General features: G+C 47.2%; 1 protein-coding gene across 5 annotated transcripts in view; it reads left to right on the top strand.

The window, feature by feature from the left end:
* The window catches only part of SEMA5B (semaphorin 5B), a 376,386-nt gene that overhangs the window by 332,235 nt on the left and 24,235 nt on the right, over positions 1 to 19,916 (top strand). For all 5 annotated transcript variants that reach the window (XM_038422653.2, XM_043504940.1, XM_038422657.2 and 2 more), the window contains 8 exons: positions 4,719 to 4,900; positions 7,826 to 7,969; positions 10,066 to 10,213; positions 11,664 to 11,889; positions 12,627 to 12,845; positions 15,043 to 15,213; positions 16,208 to 16,357; positions 17,138 to 17,182. In XM_038422653.2, coding sequence (XP_038278581.1) covers positions 4,719 to 4,900; positions 7,826 to 7,969; positions 10,066 to 10,213; positions 11,664 to 11,889; positions 12,627 to 12,845; positions 15,043 to 15,213; positions 16,208 to 16,357; positions 17,138 to 17,182 — 1,285 coding nt within the window. The remainder of the gene's footprint in view (positions 1 to 4,718; positions 4,901 to 7,825; positions 7,970 to 10,065; positions 10,214 to 11,663; positions 11,890 to 12,626; positions 12,846 to 15,042; positions 15,214 to 16,207; positions 16,358 to 17,137; positions 17,183 to 19,916) is intronic.

Below are 19,916 nucleotides of genomic sequence, written 5' to 3'. Positions count from 1 at the left end.
CCCACAAGGACATGGTGAACAGCAGGCAGGAGGGGGTGAAAGAGAGGAGGGACGTGGGACGGTAGGGGCCTTGCGGGGCAGGGGAGGTGGAGGAGAGGAGGGATGCGGCAAGCAGTGGGGACCTCCTGGGGCTGGGGTGGAGTGGAGAAGAGGAGTGACTCACCAGACAGCAGCAGGCAGGGGGCGGGGCAGGGGCAAGAAGAGGCTGGGTACAGGTGGGGTCACCATGGCCCAGCTGTCTGGTGGCGGCAGCTGCACCAGGAGAGGCTTAGTTTCCCCTGGTCTATTACACTCTCCAACTTTGATGGTGCTACCATCTCCACCTATCATATTTGACTATATATCAAAAATATCTGCTCTACATGAAAACAGGTCAGTCTGGATTTTTAGCTTGGATTCTGAGCACCGCTACTTTTGGGCCTGTTTCTGCATTCCTTGAACTCAGTGAGACATTTAAGTTATGTGAGCAGTGGAGGATTGGACCCTTCTGCATATGTGGGTCTATTTATGATTAACAAGGACTCTCTTACCTGATCATGTAATAATTTCAAAGATGTATTTGATATACAGATTTTTTTTAAAATGTATCTTGTTTATATGATGGCTACAAAGGCACCACCACGCAGACCTGTTCTGAAAAAGATCAATGCATGTTTTTTTATCCAAATTCTTGAGCTGGCTCTTTTCAAAATGTCACTACAAACCTAAGGATGGAATAATAATGCATACGTAATTTCTTAAGAAAAAAGCTTCCCACACTTGCAACGTGACATGTTTATAAATCTCAACATTTCAGCCATTTTGTTTGTTTATTTAAATTTTGGGTTGTTTCCCAGTAGCAGTTACGAGCCAATAATTATTTATCAGCTTTTTATTTTTAAAAACTGAAGCAATGGGCCATATCATACCATTGATTTCTAAGCAGAACTCCTCATGGAAATCAGCAAAAGCTTCTGGCTTAAAAATGAATAGCATGATCCAATATTTGGATTTTTACTTTTGAAAGGCAAAAAAAAAAAAAAAGATAATTCAGAATCAAATATTTGAAAGTAGCTCTCTTAATTTTCTAATTTTGTAACACCCAAGCTGTATTACTTTTATGTCTGTATTTAAAATCGCAAAAAGAAACAATGTAGTCCTTTGGGACATCTTGCCTGGTAACCTTCAACCCAGAATGAATTTTTGCTGCTGAATGACAATCTCTTGAAAACAAAGGTTTGCAACAGATGCTTGAAACCCCTTAACCGCAATGTGACGAGCACAGTAACAGATCTAAATTACTTCCATGTCATTGCTGTGGATTGCCGAGGTTGTTAGAAGGACTGAGGGGAATGATGCCAGCTCTCAAAAATGACTAGTTAAAGCTTAACACAAGGCCAGATGGGGGAGGAGGAGTGAGAGTGTTCTACTCCCGATTCTACAGTTGACTCACTGTGTGGCCTCAGACGTGTCTCTTAACTTTTTTGTGCCTCAGTTTCCTCATCTGTAAAGCTGGGGAAAAGATGCTTACATCACTGGCTAGTTCAGAATGATTGTAGAGCTCTTTCAAGCTGTAGAGTGATAAGGAATGTTGGTTTTGTTTGCAGCTGTCTCTGGCTCAGTACTTGGGCCCGAGATGTTAGCCAGGGTCCCAGTCTTTTCCATTCTTGGAATGAGACCCCAAAGACCAGTTAACATGTTGCCTTTATTGGCAGTTTCACTATAGCTGCAGGGTTTTGTGCAGCTCTGTGTGGGACATTTCACACTGGTGCTGATTCTTCTCTGATTCCCTTCTGTCTTCCCCCAGCAGGGGGAGCACTTGTGGGGAGGCAGGACCATATTCCTCGCACGCCTCACAAGAGACAGCAGGAACCAGGGGCCACTGGAGGTGCAGTTGCTGGGTGGCAGAGGAAGCATGAGTCACTTCCTTCCAGGTACCCCCGCACTCCTGCCGCCTCCGTCCCTCCCTGCGGCTCCAGGCAGTCTGAGAACCAGCAGGGAGCAGTCAGAGGAGAGAGGTGCAGAGGTTGTCAGTTTCTGAGAGCCGACCCTGTGGCTGGGTGTTGTGGGGTTGGGGTTGGGTCTGGAAATGCAAATGTCACAGGAGATTCCTGACACGTGGCGAGTCTGTTTCCTTTCACTCCGACCATACTGCGGAAGCACAGTTCTGGAACAGCTCCAGGTGACATGCCCTATCACACCTCTGTCAGAGCCCTTCAGATTGGGCTGTCTCCGTGGGAGCTGCAAGGGAGTTGCAGGCTCAAGACAACACACAAATTGCACATCCTCAGGAAGTGGCATTGGGAACCCAGTGGATCTCAGGCACAGTTATAGACACTGGCACCTCTAGGCCTCTACACTTCCTCCCATGGCGGGCTAGGGTGCCCTGCTTCCTCCCCTATAGCTACCTCACTTCATGTAGCCTCCCTGTCGGAGGCCACAGCACACATACTGCACAGAATTAGTTTCTGCTGCTTCTTCTGTTCTGTTACGCTAGACAGAGAGGAGCTGGTGCAGCCCAGAGCAGCAATATCCTGATGGCTGGTTCTGGCTGGAGTTTGTGAAGAGCACAGGTCTATTACTGTGGCCGCTGGCAGAGCAAACCAAACTAAAGCAGGGTGCAGGGGGAACTGAGCTCAGCAAACTCATCTCTTCTGTAAGGCCCTTGACTTCACTTTGCACCAGAATTCTGCGACCTTACACCTGTGCATCGCCTAGGAGCCTCTGTGAGATGGCAACTTCCTGTAGCAAAAGAAAGAGAGGGAGGGGGTGGGGGGATTGGAGTGATTGTAGATTAATTTCAATAGGAAGATTGTTTGATTAAATAATTGTGCCTGGGTTGTTTTGGTTGTTTTTTTTTAAGTATAAATCATGACCAACATGCAAGGTTATTTTTCATTTGTAGGGTAATTTAGTGATCTTGAAGGCATGAGATTAACAGCAAGCCAGGGATCGCACGAGCAGATACTGACACCCCACCTCTCACACATATCAATACTATTCTGAAACTTCCCCTTATTCCAGTTTTTTGCACTTGCATGATTACCCTGATTTTTTTATTATTATTATTTATTTGTGTTGTAATGCCTGAAATCCCCAAGTCACGGAGCACGAGCCCATAGTGCCAGGTGCTGTACAAACACAGAATGAAAACACAGCACTTGCCCCAAAGCTGAATATATTCGAGTTTTCTGGAGACGAGTAGCACAGCCTACTAGATAAGGCAGTGGACTGGCCACAGGAGACCTGTGCTCTATTCCTTGCTTTCCCATTAACCTGCTGTGTGACCTTGAGCAAGTCATTTCATTTACCTGTCTGTGTCTGTTTCATCACCCCTCCTTTCCCTGTGTTATCTAATTAGATTGTAAGATGCTTGGGACAGGGACCGTCTCCTACTATGTGTTTGTATAGCGCCGCACACAGTGGGGCTTTGAGCACAGCTGGATGCTACAGTCATATAAATAATAAACCCTAGGGGAATAGTCTCCCACATCGCAGCAGTATTTTAGTAAACTGTGGAGTTAGGCTTGAATAGAGACTGGGAATGGATGAGTCATTACACAAAGTAAAACTATTTCCCCATATTATTTCTTCTCCCCCCCCCCCCCCCCCCCCCACTGTTCCTCAGCTGTTCTTGTTAACTGCTGGAAATAGCCTACCTTGCTTGTCACCATGAAAGGTTTTCCTCCTTTCCCCCGCTGCTGGTGATGGCTCATCTTAAGTGATCACTCTCCTTACAGTTTTCAGAGTAGCAGCCGTGTTAGTCTGTATTCGCAAAAAGAAAAGGAGTACTTGTGGCACCTTAGAGACTAATAAATTTATTAGAGCATAAGCTTTCGGGAAAGCTTATGCTCTAATAAATTTGTTAGTCTCTAAGGTGCCACAAGTACTCCTTTTCTTTTCTCCTTACAGTGTGTGTGATACAACCCATTGTTTCATGTTCTCTGTGTGTGTATATAAATCTCCCCACTTCCACCAAATGCATCCGATGAAGTGAGCTGTAGCTCACGAAAGCTTATGCTCAAATAAATTTGTTAGTCTCTAAGGTGCCACAAGTACTTCTTTTCTTTTTGCGAATACAGACTAACACGGCTGCTACTCTGAAACCTGTGGAGTTTGGGACTCTTAACACAGGAAGCCAGTGGTGAGGCTGCTAGTGGGCAGTGCCTACTGCCTGTCATGCCGAGGAATATTGTCTCGTTGCTCGCTTGTTGTCCTTGTCTGTCCATATCCACCTGTTGTCTCTTGTCTTATCCTTAGATTGTAAGCTGCTTTGAGCAGGACTGTGTCTTTGTTCTGTGCTTGCACAAGACCTAGCCCAGTGGGCTCCTGGTCCATGACTCGGGCTCCCAGGTGCTGGGGTAAGACAAATAAATAATAACCACAAAATGTAATGGTGTCTTAAAGGTTGAGGCGGTGTGAGATGATGTCCGAAGCTGTGGCGTTTTTGTGAGGTAGGCAGACAATGCTCTTGTGGGTTGCGGTAGTCGTCTGAGGGAGCTTTGCTGCTTGTATACACATGTTAGGTATGCAGAGTAGAATTCTGAGGGTAAATATTGGCTCAGCAACGTCTGAAAATAACCCCAGCTTTTGAATCCTGCTCACAGGCACAGACAGCTCCTGTCCAAGCTGCATCTTAATGCTCTCAGCAGCTGTGTTTGCCCTGTCTATTGTGGTGCTGTCTCCAGAAATGTAAATTCTCTGCAGTGACTTATGTTTTTTTTTTTTTTTAAAATTAGGTGAAAAACCTGACAACAAATGGGAGATTGGGGCCCTGGTCCCCATGGCAACCATGTGAGCATTTGGATGGGGACAGCACAGGCTCTTGTATGTGCAGGTCACGGTCCTGTGACAGCCCTCGCCCACGCTGCGGGGGTCGCGTCTGCGAAGGGGCCAGGATCGAGATTGCAAATTGTTCAAGGTACCTCTGCATGGCTGGGAGGGGAACAAGGTGGTTCCTAAATGTCTGGTCTCTTCAAATACATTTCCACTGGTATCATCTTGTCTCTGGGCCACATTTGGCCCAAGGGGTAAGTTGGTGCAACTCCAGTCCAAGTCAATAGGAGCTGCAGGGACTCGGCTCCTCTGAAAAACAGGCTGAATGGGTCTCAAGTGAGGCACCCAAGAACTGAGAGGCTCCCAAGTGAGTGGATGTATTGGAAAACAGACTTAGCCTCTCTGGGCTCACTTTCCCCCCGCTGTACAGTGGGAATAGTGAGACAACAGTGCAGTGGCAGGAGGCTTAGTTAGGTAATGACTGAACAGTGCTGTGAAGATTAAAACGTGCTAAGCACACTAGTGTTGTGTTTCTAGCCTTGGAAGTGTGGCCAAATGGAGGGGGCTGAGAGACAGCATATTGCACAGGAGCATTCGGGTGCCTCCTTTGTGTGCCGGGTCCCTGAGTTAGTGAACCATCAGCATTACGCCAGGCAGGGGATTGCTGCCAGCTGGCTGCATGAGACAAGGGCAGACCTAGGAAAGCATCCCTGTTCAGGACAGGACTTGCTTATGTCCCATTGCAGTCAATGGAACTTAATCATGGATTTGAAGTTAAGCTTGTGCTTAAGTGCTGCCCTAATAGAGATTGGCTTAGGCCTGTGTTTCAGTGCTTTCCTGAATTGGGAACCTACATAGCTTTAATCTACCTTAGCCCCTCTTTAAACACTCCTCATACTGAGTAGGCCTTGCCTCCTCCCCCGAGCTCAGCCCTGCTCTTGGCAGCAAAAGGATCAGCTACATTTGTTAAGGGTAATATTTTAATTGCAGTCTATTCTTCCAGCTGTGCTGCTTACCCAGCAGAGCCAGCCATTCTTGCCACTGCTCTGCTGCCCCGTATTGAGCGGAGCCCTCTTGAGGCAACCTTTTCTGTCACTGACTGATGTCAGGCCCACCAGAGGGATAAGCATTTCAGCATCACTCGTGTTATAGGCTCCGGTCCCGTGGGGAAAAGTGGTGGGAACAGCCTGCAAGAAGTGGCTGAAATATGTATTCCATCATAAAACATAGGAAGGCAGCAGGGTTTGAAAAATAGGGACATCTGGTCATCCTACATCCACTTAAGCCCTAGAAGTTCCTTTAATTGACTTCATATGCCATTGGGATGTTTCCGCAGAGAGAGAGCAGGATGTTTAAAGATGAGTTTTATTAGACAGCAGGAGTTGGAAATCTGAAAATGGAAACTTTTTGTTGCCATTAAAAATCCTCTCCACTTGGAATACAAATCACCTGATGGCAGGAAGTGTTATTTTTATGAGGAATGTTTTTTTTTTGTATATATTTATTTTTCTTTTCCTGCTACAACAGCAACAAAAATCTTCCTTGTAGTGTTTTTCCCTTTTAAGATTTTGCATAAAACTTCTCCTCCTGGAGTGAGGACTGGCACGTGAGAGGTGGGTTAAAACATGGAAGAGTAAGATTTTCATATAAAAGGATCTCTCGTTCCTTCACCTGTGTGGGGAGGAGGGGATATCCAGCACTGTTCTGAAGTCAGACTGCTCAGAGAAGGCAAGAGCTGATAACGAACACAAAAAACATTCAGGGGAATTTGGGTTTTAACTTTCATCCTGTACCATGATTGGTGCCAGGCTAAAACGCACTTGTTGCCAGCAGTGTTATTAGTTCAGTAAAGGTTTTGAAAAGTAACATCTGTTTTCCAACTCAGCTTTTGAGCATGGCTGTAACAGGAGTGCACCTGAGTCGTTTCTTTAGTAGACGATAGAAAGTGGCATTTTTTACAAAATGAGATTGCTGGACTAGAAACAGTAACACATTGAGATGAGGTCTTCAGGCAGAGGGATAATTGTCTATCTGGTGGTGCAGTCTGAGATGAGAATCTGCGGCACATGAAAGACCGTAATCTAATTCCTCTGTCCCTTGGTCCTATTGGGATTTATGATCTAGTAGTATTACCAACCTCTATCGGACATCAGGCCCCCAAAATTGTGAGATTGGCTAAAAATCATGAGAGGTTTTTTAAATTTAATAAGTGTTGGGGGTTTTAATTTGCTTTCTGGTTTCTGCACATCTAGGATCACACTAAGGTCAAATTTTCAGACTTTTCTCTGCAATCATTAAAGCTAGATGATACTAATTTTTTTTTAACTGAAAGCTGAGATTCTCATGTAAAAGCAGGATTCCAGGATTCCAGCTGGGGCTTTAAGAAAAACACCAAATATGACAAGATTCTTGATAAAATCCTGTGTTAGCAACACTAGTTATAGCAAATCTGTAGTGTCAGTGTGCTCTCAATGGAGAGGGATAGTTTTCCCAACTCTTGGGCATTGGCAGAGCTGGTTTTGCTGACCCACCACACCTGAATCCCATTTAGTGGGAGGACCAGTTCATGCAACGGGGTTGGGTTTTAACGTGCAAATTTTGGGGTCTGCTGTTGTGTGAGCACATTGGCTAGAGAGGGAAGGTAAAGAGATATTGGAGGGGGTTAGTCAATGAAACTTATAGAGGAATGGGATTGAAGGGAAAGGGAAATCATCAACAATAACACCACAGAAAACTCAGAGAATCCTCAGGTAGGACTTTTAAATTGCTCAGCATTGGCTTACCTCTGCTTTGTTTGAAGTCAGTGGGAGTTTGCCATCAACTCCAGTGGGTGCAGAGTTAGGCCCAAGGCTGAGTGCTTCTGAAAATCCCAGTCCTAACTTGGGGTCTATCGCTTGGGTCTGGCTGAAATGAAGTGAGCCTTTTTAGAACAGTGGATCCCAGTGATTTAGTGGGGCTGCCCCTTAAGAACTTTACAGCCTAAGCCTTTGACTATAGCACAAAACTGGAAGAATTGTAATTAACCCAAATAGCTTGTTTTCTCAACTGCTCCCCCCTTTGTCTCTGTCAGAAATGGAGCTTGGACACCCTGGTCCACCTGGGCCCAATGCAGCACCTCCTGTGGGATTGGCTTTCAGGTCCGTCAGAGATCGTGCAGCAACCCTGCTCCGCGGTATGGGGGCAGGGTCTGTGTTGGACAGAGCAGAGAAGAGAGGTAAGAGGCATTCCCAGCCCAGACACTAGACGGTCTTTCATCCAGGGCAGTGCATTCACTTTCGAAGCTATAAATATGTACCAGCAGGAAGGATGGGTCTAAAGTGAATGTAGATGAAACGCAAAGAGCTAGTGTTAATGCAGTGTTAAGGCTCACCAGTCAAGCACATAGAAGTGAGGGAATTCCAGAGTTAAAATGCATTAGCTCGCCCACATTGACCATCCTCTATATTGTAACAAACCTGTGACAATCTAAGGCCTTGTCTACACTAGTGGGGTGGGTCGACATAAGTTACGCTATTCCACCTACATAAATAACATAGCTTAGGTCAACTTAACGTGGTATCTTCACTGTGCTGTGTCGACAGGAGACGCTCTCCCACCGACTTACCTTACTCGTCTCAGGGAGCTGGAGTCAACTGGAGAGCGCACAGCTGTGGATTTAGCGGGTCTTCACTAGACTTCTAAATTGACACCCGCTGCATCGATTGCAGCAGCGTTGATCTCCCCGGTAGTGAAGACAAGCCCTAAGACTTCACAGTTACCACCCTGTTGCATGCCGTGGTTTCTCAGTAGTAGCAGGGATAGAACTGAGATCTTCTTACCCCCAACACAGATGATCCTATCTCTTGTGCTAAAAGAGAATCTAGTTACCTGTGTTCAAAACATCAATAAGGGCGAGATTTTCGAAAGACCAGCTTGTCATAGGGTTGCCAGGCGTCCAGTTTTCGACCAGAATGCCGGGTCAAAAAGGGACCCTAGTAACTCCAGTCAGCACTGCTGACCGGGCCGCTAAAAGTCCAGTTGGTGGCGGAACGGGGCTAAGGCAGGCTCCTTGCTTGCGCTGGTTCCGCACAACTCTTGGAAGCGGACGGCATGTCGGGCTCCTAGGTGCAGGGGCAGCCACAGGGGCTCCATGCGCTGCCCCCACCCCAAGCACTGGCTCTGCAACTCCCCATTGGCCAGGAACTGCAGCCAATGGGAACTGCAGGGGCAATGCCTGCAGGTGTGGGCAGTGTGCAGAGCCCCCTGGCCCCTCTGCCGAGGAGCCGGACATGCTGGCCGCTTCCGGGAACTGGGCAGAGCCAGGACAGGCAGGGAGCCTGCCTTAGCCCTGTTGTGCCGCCGATCGGGAGCTGCCTGAGGCAAGCGCTGCCCAGCTGGAGCCCGCACCCTGAACCCCCTCCTGCACCCCAACCCCCTGCCTAAGGTCAGAACCCCCTCCCGCATCCTAACTCCCTTCCAGAACCTGCTCCCCTCATCCACTCCCTCGCCCCAACCCCCTGCTCCAGCTCTGAGCCCCCTCCTGTACCCGATACCCCTCACCCCAGAGTCCACACCCCCAGCCGGCGCCCACATCCCTACCCCCACCCCAGCCTTGATCCTGCTCTCACACCCTGAACCCCTCATTTCTGGCCCCAGCCAGAGCCCTCACCCCCTCCTACACTCGGTGAAAGTGCATGAGGGTAGGGGGGAGGCAGGGATGGAGTGAATGGGGGTGGAGCCTCATAGAAGGGGTGGGGAAGGGGCATGGCCTCGGAGAAGGGACGTGGCAGGAGCGAGGCAAGGGGATTCGGTTTTGTGTGATTAGAAAGTTGGCAACCCTAGTTTGCCAAGGGCTCAGCACTTGTAACTGGGGACAGACTGAAGAGCTCCACTCCCATTTAGGCAACTAAAATAAAGCCAGATTTCCAAAATGCTCAGCACCCAGCATCTACCATTGTGACACATGTGGATTGGGGACATGGCTTTTTTTGGAAATCTATCTGACTGATTTTGCTATTCAAATGAGATCTGAACTCTTTTGAAAATGTACCACTGACTGTGGGTGCTGAGCTTGTTGGCAAATCTCCCCCTAAATGATTAACCACTTTGGGTTAAATGCAAAGGGGTGAAATTCACTCCTGTGTGGCGTGCCAGCAAAGCCCACACTTCCCTTAAATTTGACTTCGGTGGCACATGAATTTCACCCAAAATGTATGTAATGGCTGTGATCTTGCTTTGGGGGTGCCATTTAAAGCCCATATCCCTCTGTCCTTTGGATGCCTCTAGTAAGTGACAGGGATTCTCTGATGTGCTTTGCCCACACTCTTTCAGATTCTGCAACGAGAACAGTCCATGCCCATTACCAATATTTTGGTCGTCGTGGGGCCCCTGGAATAAATGTAGTGCAAATTGTGGTGGAGGGATACATTCCAGGCAGAGGTCCTGTGAAAATGGCAACACCTGTCCGGGCTGCGCTGTGGTATGTATTATTTACTGACATTGCATTCAGCCTACAGGAATCGCGTGTGTTTATTTTTTCATTTTTTTGTGCTAGTAAAAAATGCCAGGAGCAACTTCTCCTGCTAGGGGAGGTGCTGGGGAGAATGGTAGGTCGTGGATTCATGCTATATTGGGAGTTAGCCAAAGCTAATGGAACTTGATGCAGGAGTGGAGGGAGGGAGAGGTGTCTTTATACTGACTTCAGTTGGCTTTCGATCAGGCCTTTTGCCCTCACTAGTCTGGGAAACTGAGAGTGTTCCAGCAGTTTTTTTCTTTTACATCTCACTTCCGTGGAGGATCCTCCTGCAGTTAGCGGGAGCCCTGCACATACCGCAGAAATGGGTCTCACACTCATTTGACAATGGAAGGTGTATCTAATCAGCCTGCCGGTGATACACTGGTTAACATTTCCATTGTATTTCTGCACAGTTTGTTAGCTGATAGGTGCATTGTATTTTTAATTAGTTTGTTTTAGAAAGGTTTTTCTTTATGAAGGGTTTTCCTAGGTGTAAGCAGATTTGATCAGGGACCTCAAATTTTGTTCACAAGCCATTTGGCATCTACTCTAGAGTCATACAAAGTCATGAAGCAGGAATATTCTTATCCCCTGCCAGAAGGAGTTCCCTTATTCTTTTTTAAAAACGGGAAATCAGTGTTATTCATTGGAATTCATCCTGTAACATGGTGATGATGGGGTTGTCAGAATCCAGGACCACCTTGCTATCTGCCCATACAGAACTTCTACAAATGTCAGTAGGAACTCAGATCTAGACTGAGGACCTATATGGCCCATCGCCTTCACCATGTATGTCAGAAACCCAAATTAAAAGACAGGTTTTCTAAAAGTCTCTTCAGAAGTAAACAGCTAGTGCCACAGTTGGAATATAAAGTGCTGGAGAATGGGCTAATGTTTTTACTTCAGTGATGGGCCATGCACTTCTGTAGACTTAACTTTCAGGATCATCCCACTGCTCTTCACAGCCAGAGCTTTACTATTGTTATAATTTATTTCATTTATTACTTGCATTATAGCCAAGCCAAAAATGTGTTAGGCACTGTCCAAATGTGTGCAAAGACCCTGCTCCAAAGAGCTTGCAAACTGCAAAGAAACAAAAACATAGAAAGGAGACATAGGTCACAAGCCAGTGGGTGAAATTCATCCCGTGCCAAGGACCTGTACGAGGCCTCTGCACCATTTAGCTCCCAGTTAATCCCTCTGGATCATGCTGCCCTTCTGCATGGAGATGACTTTTGTCTGGAGCAATCAGGGTGATGCAGGTGCATGCCTTCTTAGATCCACTTGTTTTCGTGCTGGTTTCTTGAGTGTAAAGGAGTTCCTTCCTCTTAGCTGTGCTGCAGATGAGTTATAGTCATTAAATTCATCCATAAGCACGTTGGGAGTAACGAGAAATGGTTTTCCTGGTTGGTAGGAATACAAGACCTGCAATCCAGAGGGCTGCCCAGAGGTGCGCAGAAACACGCCCTGGACCCCCTGGATGCCTGTGAACCTCACCCAGAATGGAGCCCGCCAAGAACAGCGCTTCCGCTACACCTGCCGCGCCCAACTGGCTGATCCTCATGAGCTGCAGTTTGGGAGGAAGAAGACGGAGAGTCGATTCTGCCCCAATGACGGCTCGGCGGTTTGTGATACTGACTGTACGTCCTGCCGGCTTGCCCAGAGCCCTAGGCCAGGCTCACCTTTGCATCCTTTGTGGTGGTGAAAGGGGGACGCAGACATGAATAAACGTGGACCTGTGCTCTGACACCACCACATACTGCAGGGATGGCAAGAGTCTCTAGACCTGACTGTCACTGACCATGCAGGGAGGCTGCAAGGAGCAATTGTTCCCCTGCACATAAGGCGACGTACAATCTTTTAATCCTTGTGCTTATGGGAGTGTAGGGGCTGCTTCCTCCTATGCCCGCAGGGGGCTGAGATGCTGCAGGTGGGGGCATGGCCTCACCCATTCTCTCTAGTGGGGAGGGCCATCCTGAGGTGTGGCATGTACGCTCCCACTGCGTGCTCTGGAGGTTCAAGGGGAAATAAAAAATCCTCCTGGTGCTGCCTGTGGGGTGAGAACCTCTGTGCTGCCTCTAGCACAGGTCAGTGAATTTCAGGCCCAGTCTGGCCCTAGTCAGTTTGTTGCCCATGTGATAGTGTTTTTCACTTCATTCGGTTTGTGCAGGGAAACCAGACTGCTCCCTTGCCTTTCCCTTTCAGTTTCACGCTGGAGCAGTCGAGCCATGCTGTTGGCACTGGGTTTCCAGCACTGCAGGGGGATGCAGTTTCTAAAGAATTCCTCCCCAGAGCCTGAATATGGAATGAGTTTGTTTCCAAGACAAAGCCCTGCCCGAAAACTAACACTTTTGTGTCTTGTTTGTGCTTCTTGAAGCTCTAGTTGATGATCTTCTAAAGACTGGTAAAACCTCTGCACGGATTATCAATGGGGGCTGGTCCTTTTGGGGGGCCTGGTCATCATGTTCCAGGGACTGTGAATTGGGCTTTCGGATCCGGAAGAGAACATGCACAAACCCAGAGCCTAAAAATGGCGGCCTGCCCTGCGTGGGGTCAGCAATGGAATACCAAGATTGTAACCCACATCCCTGCCCAGGTAAAAATAATTTCTTTCCTCCACAAAATTGTGTGCTCTTCTCATGAAGACTCAATAGTTCTTAATGTCTGGTTGTCACTTATATCACTTTTTGAAGGTATTTAAATAAGCTTTGGGCAGCCTGATACATGCACACTTCAGTGCTATGCCGTATGCCCTCTGTTACCCCTAGAGAGCAACATACCAACATGCTCTAGAGAGCGGCACTGTCGCTTACTTTCTATGCACACTTGAGCAGACATAGTGCTCCATCCAACAGAGAGCAGTGTGGTGCCCTTACCCATGGTGAGAGAACAACAAATGTGGATTACTACTGCATAGAGATGCTTGTTGTGGCAAATTTTTTGTGTGAACACTTGTTTCTTCTCACTTCCCACCTCTCCCGCATATGTAATGTTCTCACCATGGGCATCTTCTCCCGACATCAATTAGCATTTCCTGAATGGCCAGCAGGGAGTATTCGTGCCAGGTTACCTGGTTTTTGAGTTAGTCCTCATGTTTTTGTTGCACTTCTGGTCCAGAATAGTTCTCATAATGAAGGCCCTATTTGAATTGCAGGATGATTGTCAAAAACTTTCAACTGAGTTGAGGATAAGCCATGGAGAATCGTGTCAAAGTAATAATGGGTCTTATGATTTGTGGTAATAAGATCCATTATTCCTTTTCTGTGATTTTCTGCTGTCGGCACCCCAGGGCTGAGAGTAGCACACCTGGACTAAGAGCCAGGGCTCCCACTGTCGGCCGTCGAGGCGGATGGGGCTCCCACTGGGGAAGCCTAATATTGTGGGATCCGCAATTTCTGCAGGATTGCGAATTAGGTAGGGCCTTACTCATAGTCCATGGGGTCCCCCACTCCGCTCCTCTTCACCCTGTAGAAACAGTTTCCGCAGTCACTTCACCACTGAATAGTAACAGTATTTAGCACTTCCTGTGAAGCACTTTATGCCCTAGTGGTGAAATTGCTACAACTGCTGAGTATCATTATGAGCAGTATCACGTATTATATTTCTTATATTTTAAAATCTCAAAGGCGAAGCTAAATGGTGTTACCAATTTTGCCTGGACATATTCCTAGAGGTTTCATCACATGTCAATCTTTAATTAAAGATTAATTTTTAATTCCTGGAGACTCCCAGACAGTCCTGGAGGGTTGGCAACCCTAAAGCTAAAGCTGCCATTTTTAGACAGGAGAGATGTGTTCTGAGCACAATGAGAGTGACAAAATTTGAGTCTGTAAAATGTCGCCTGTAAAAATTAAAAATTTGAGCTCTGCAAAGATGGCTTTTACTATTATTTTGGCACATCCTAGTGGCTTTTCACTAATGGTTGTGTCCTTTTGTGCACCTTGCACAGATTTTCTTTTTTCCTTTGATTTATTGCACACTATTTTGAGTGCATGGTTCCTTTATCGGTTTACCTCTGCCTCCCTCCTTCTTTCTCAGTGTGTATAGCTATGCCAGTATATGTTGCACTGAATCACATTTGAAGGAATGGAACGTGGAAATGAGAAAAAGGGGGAGAGTGTCTAGTAGCCAAAATAGAGGTCTGGGAGCCCGGACTCATGGGTTCCATTCTCCGCTTTGCCATTGCCCGGCTGCGTGACCTTGGGTCAAGTAACTTCTCTATGCTTCAGTTCTCCAGTCTGTTTATAAAAGAGATTGATATACACATCTCACAAGGGTGTGCTGAGACTTACTGTTAGTAAAGCACTTTGAAATCTTCAAAAGAAAGATGCTACGCAAACTCAAAGACTAATTATTGCATTAAAAATGTTTTGGTTGTAGCAGCTATTTGTTTCCAAGAAATCTAGGTAGTTCACCCTCCTTGTGGGTGAAGTGGGCCTTGTAAGGAAATAGGTAAATAATAGATTATGAATGTGTAAGAACAAAGAAACATGAAAAATAATTGTTTCCTTTAGAGCACTCTAAGATACAGGGTTTCCTCTGGCTGAATAACAGATGTGTTTGATTCATCATCTATGGAGTGCAACATGTTTAACCTCGTTGGTTTAAATTGTCCATTGTCAGGCACAGATGTTGCACCAGGAAATCTCTATTCCTAGTGGCACAGAAAGAGCGTGTTTAGGTTGGGCTGGGCTGCCTAGGAGGTCGAGACTCAAATGGTCCCCCCAAGCTTGATCAGAGAAAGAGAAATAAAAGCCAGTGTGTGTGTCTGTTTTATTTCTTATGATCCTCAGTAAAAGGTTCGTGGTCTTGCTGGACCCCTTGGTCTCAGTGTTCAGCAACCTGTGGGGGAGGACACTACCAACGTACCCGCACCTGTACCAACCCAGCGCCGTCCAGCGGAGAGGATATCTGCATTGGCCTGCACACCGAGGAGGCGCTCTGCAACACACACTCCTGCAAAGGTAGCAGATTATTTTCTCCTGTTCAAGTTGGGTGAGGGAGGGCGGAAACAAAGCCCAGCAGCAAATGAATATTTAAAAAAAAAAAAAAGAAGCAGCAGCAAGAAACACAAGCTGTAAAACGTTCACCTGCCTTTTCAGTAAGCATATATTGAACCATGTAAAAGAAGACACCCTATTCTTAAAACTAATTACGTCACCTTCCTCTTAACTTGTTCACTAGAGCATGGCCTGGTATTCTAGAGCCAACCAGCCTGCCAAAATCTTGTTGATAGCTGATCCTTTTAAAATAATTGAAAAAGCAGATCGGTTTTGAGCGGAGACATGCGCAAGACAAGCCAAAGACGTCTCCGAAGTAGCAGCCTGTGCAGCTGACAAGGGATTTTCCTTCCCTGTGTTGCGCTACACAGAATGGGTGAGGAGCTCACATCACAACTTAACGGGTGGTTGGGAAAAGGGTGTAGAGGTGGTTTGAAGCCTCTTTTGTGCTCCCCTGATCCTGGGTTGGCTGCATGCTGGGCTGGTGGCTAGTAGGACATTAGAGATTGTCAGGCTGCACTAAGTTATGCCGACTGCCAGCAGCCCCCATGGGGGCATTATGGCAGCTAGAACAAAACCTCAGCCAGCTCCTTTGCCACTACAGGAAGAGAGTTGATCTAGGAGCCTTTATGCCCACTCTAAGCCCCATGAGGATCCCCCTAGTCTGGGTTTTCCTTCTCGGGCTGGCTAAGTCAGCCTTCAGGTTGCTTTGCACCGAAGCATTGGTTGCACAGTGGTAATGTTGATTATATTGAGGGAGTTAAATCCAGTCCCCTGAAGGCTCCCTGTTGTAGGCCGTACTAGAGATGGGCCTGCACCAGAATTAGGATTCAGACACCCTCAAACACTGGGGAAGTTGGGATCGTATGGGTGTCCTCCTCTCCCCGCCCCCCACCCTCCCACCCCCCGGCAGCCTTGTGTGCACATTATTCCTGATTTCAGACTGGTTGTGTTTAAGGTGGGTGGTCGGACTGGTCAGAGTGGAGCCTGTGCAACGAAGACGGGATCCAGTATCGCAGCCGTTATTGCGAGATGCACAATCCAGAGTCCTCTCAGTGTGTCGGAAACAGCACGCAGTACCAAGATTGCCTGTACAATGAGATTCCCGGTAGGTGCTGCATAGTGCCACAGGGCCAGGAAAGCAGATTTCACTCAGGAGGAATGACAGTCAGTCAACATAGGCTGCAATGTCCAGAGCTGCCTGAGGAGTTTGGATACCCATTAGAAATAATGGCAATGGCATATCACACACCTGCAGACCTCTTTGAAAAACCCCTCTGTAATGTACAGTGCATGAAATGGATGTGACAGCTCAGCTCTCCCATAAGGCAATGCTGTTTACAGCTACAATAAATTAAGTGAGCTGCTTAATTTGAATTGGGGCCGTTAAACCCTGCAGGGTGCAGTGTATGAAGCGTTAATTAAATGAACCCCTGGTGTTTGTGTGAATGTTGGCGACTGCAGTTTTGTTCATTCAGACACCCCAGGGGAAACATCCCACCGGGGGAAGGCGTCTGGGCTTATAGGGCTGATGTGGGGAGGGGAGGGGGGCATTGATGGCTCTTCAGGTGTAGTTTTGCTGACAGGTTGAGGTTCATGAACACCTGGAACCTGAGGTTTTGTGTCAGTTGAATTTGAGTCCCCTGTGCAAATATTTAATAGTTTTAGACTGAAGAACCCCTTCTAATTATTGTTTTCTGTGCTGCACTTTTGTGCCCTTGGGGTTTATACAGTTTTTGTTACATTTTGCTCTGTGTTGTCAGCCAGTCTCTCCACTTAGGCCCTCAGCTTGCTGTGGAATGCACAATCAACTTCTGCAAGGAGCAAAGTGGGTATTTGCAACTGATGGCAAAATGACAACTTTCCCCAATGCTTTCTCTTTGTTTAGTGATCCTGCCGGCCTCAAGCATTGATGAGAGCACGAACTGTGGAGGTAGAGTACAGCTAACTATATATCTTATTTTTATCTTTAATGTACCTTTCTGGGCAGCATCAGCCAAACATTAATATGCCCAATTCGCATCCTGCTGATAGCCCTAATTCCCGTGGAGTCTCGTTGTCTGAGTTAGATTGGAAGAATGTATTGCTCTGTCCAGCTGTCAATTCCAAGACTCTTACTTATTTCTGAATTTGGGGTGGGTCCTCAGAGTCATTGATTAGGAGGGAGCACATGCCTGTCTTGTTTTGCCCACTTTGTAAATGGTCCAAGAGAAATGAAGAGAGATTCCTCTATGACATTCCAGCGTCTGGAAGGAGGTATCCTTCAGACATCTATGAAAATTTCAATGAGTAGAACATCCCAGACGGTACTTTTGCAGTATAATGAGGTTTGAGAGACAAGGTGGATTAGATCAGAGTGGACCATCATCCTCCCAAGCATTCCCTTCCATTCATGTTCTTGTTTATCTCCCAAGCAGCTGCGTCTTCATTATGTGTAGAACTTGGAAGATCCAATCAATAACTTCACCTCTCCACTGCCCTGTTAGTTCTAGATTGATATGATCTTCTGAAGACTTTCAAGATTTCTGTGACTTGCCCTTACTGCTCCCTACAATGCTGGTGGGGACACAGATTACTGATTTTCCTGTGCATTTTAAAACAGTACCAGAGGAGCTTCACGCTGGGGTTCTGGTAGATTTCCACTAATGATGAATGCAAAGTTCTTGTGAAATACAAATCAGCAGCTGTGCCTGCAAGTCCTCAAGATGAAGCGCAGCTTCTGGCCCATGCAGAGCAACTCTCCCTTCCAAGGGATGACAAAAAAGACAAATAAAACATCAGTATTTTGATATGGAACTTCTTGGTTTGTGGCTGCAGGGCAGTCAGTGGAATTATGACTTCAGTACCAATTATATAAAGATTGTCTTTCTGCATCATTTATTCCTGCCCAAATAATGCAAGGTATCTGCTCCTATTCCGGGGCTCCTGATTATCCTTGCACTCCAGAATTATGCATTCTTATTGACAATTTGAACTGTCTTCTTTTTCCATTGCTATTTTATTTGCAGTTACAATTTATATTTTACCCTGGCTCATATTATTTATTACTTAGCGTCTTACAATATCTGGCAAAGAAGCTAATCAATAGAAGCTCCTTGTGCTGCATCTTGAAGAGAAAACCAACATTTAAAAAGTGATGAACCAGGAAGGCAGAAATGGATTTTTAGGAGGGAACTGCCGTGATGGAAAAGTCCTATAAAATTTAATAGGAAATTATAGTCCTTCTGTAGACTTTTTGGACCAACCTATACAATATAATAAAAAATTATATGCCTGCTATGGAATTTTATACAATGTTTAAAAAGTAAACCATAGATTCTTCTTCGAGTGCTTGCTTGTGTCAATTCCATTCTCAGTGTGTGCGTGTCCATGTGCACAGTCACTAGAGATTTTTGCCTTACTGGTATCTGAAGGGTCAGCTGTGGTGACCTCTGGAGCGCCACGCTCATACGTTGGTATATTAGGTGCCGCTGGCCCTACCCCTCTCAGTTCCTTCTTCCCGCCCGTGATGGTTGGTCATAGTGCCTTACCTTGCATCGCAAGAGCGTTAGCGGTTCTTAACAGCCCATTGTTCATAGTTCTTAGGTACTTAGTTAACCAATTTAAGTAAGTGTTAGTTGTTTAGTAGTTAGAGTCCTGGCTGGGCCTTTGCCCCGGAATGGGGCATGCCCCATTCCCCGGGCTTCAAGCTAGGTTCGTCATGCAACAGGCCCATACCTATCAGTCACCCTATTCAATGGCTGTTTGAAGTGCTTGGGTTAATCCCATATAAAGGACAAGTGCAGGATTTGCAAAAACTTTCGTCCCAGAGCCCAGAAGGAGAGGAACATCTGCCTGAGAGCCCTACTGATGGAGACTGTGCTTTGCCCGGTGTCGGAGCCATCATGACCGGACTCCACGCCCAGCACCTCAGCGTCAATGCAGAGCGCCTCGCTGGCATCGGGATCCTCCCAGCACCATTCCCCCTTGCCGGTGCCCAAGAAGTGGCACAGGAAAAAGGACTCTCCGACACCAACCAAGAAGGGGAAGGGGACTCTGGGCAAAGGGTCTTGTTTAGGCCACGTACCCACTCCAGAGCTACAGGGGAGTACCGCTATGGTTGGACCCCCCAGCCCAGCCAGGGATGTGACTCCGACTCCCAGGAGCGGTAAGAGATCCTGGCTCCTATGGAGACCTTCGTCGCCCAAGATGGCCCAGGCAGCCAAAAACCTGGTGGGCCTGCCGGCACCACAGATACTGCACCAGACATGGCTAAGGCCCTGCAATCTAAGGGCAAGCAAGCCATGGGACCTTTCCAAAGGGCAGGGGAGTGCCATCGGTCCCCGAATCTCAGGCGTTCGTACCCATCCCCACGGCCTACGACCCTGGTCTCGCAACCTCGGTCACCAGCTAGAAGGCCCAGCTCCCCAGCACCGCACTCTCCTTCCACAAGGCATTGAATGCCAGAATTGAGGCACCAGGTTCCCAGTACTGGCTAGTCTCCCGCCTAAGATCACCTTGGTGCAGGTCCCTATTGCTTAGGTGGTCTCCTAGGTGTTGGTCACTATCACGGCACCAATCTTCGCTGCCCTGGTACCGCTTGAGGGACCGGCGGCAATCCTTGCTCCCTAGACACCTGTCTCCAACAAGGGTTAGTCAGCAGATGCAGGCCTCCACAGCCCCACCAT

Source organism: Dermochelys coriacea, chromosome 11 (assembly GCF_009764565.3).
Source record: "Dermochelys coriacea isolate rDerCor1 chromosome 11, rDerCor1.pri.v4, whole genome shotgun sequence".
Lineage (NCBI taxonomy): Eukaryota > Metazoa > Chordata > Testudines > Dermochelyidae > Dermochelys > Dermochelys coriacea.
This window is presented reverse-complemented; position numbering and strand designations above follow the sequence as displayed.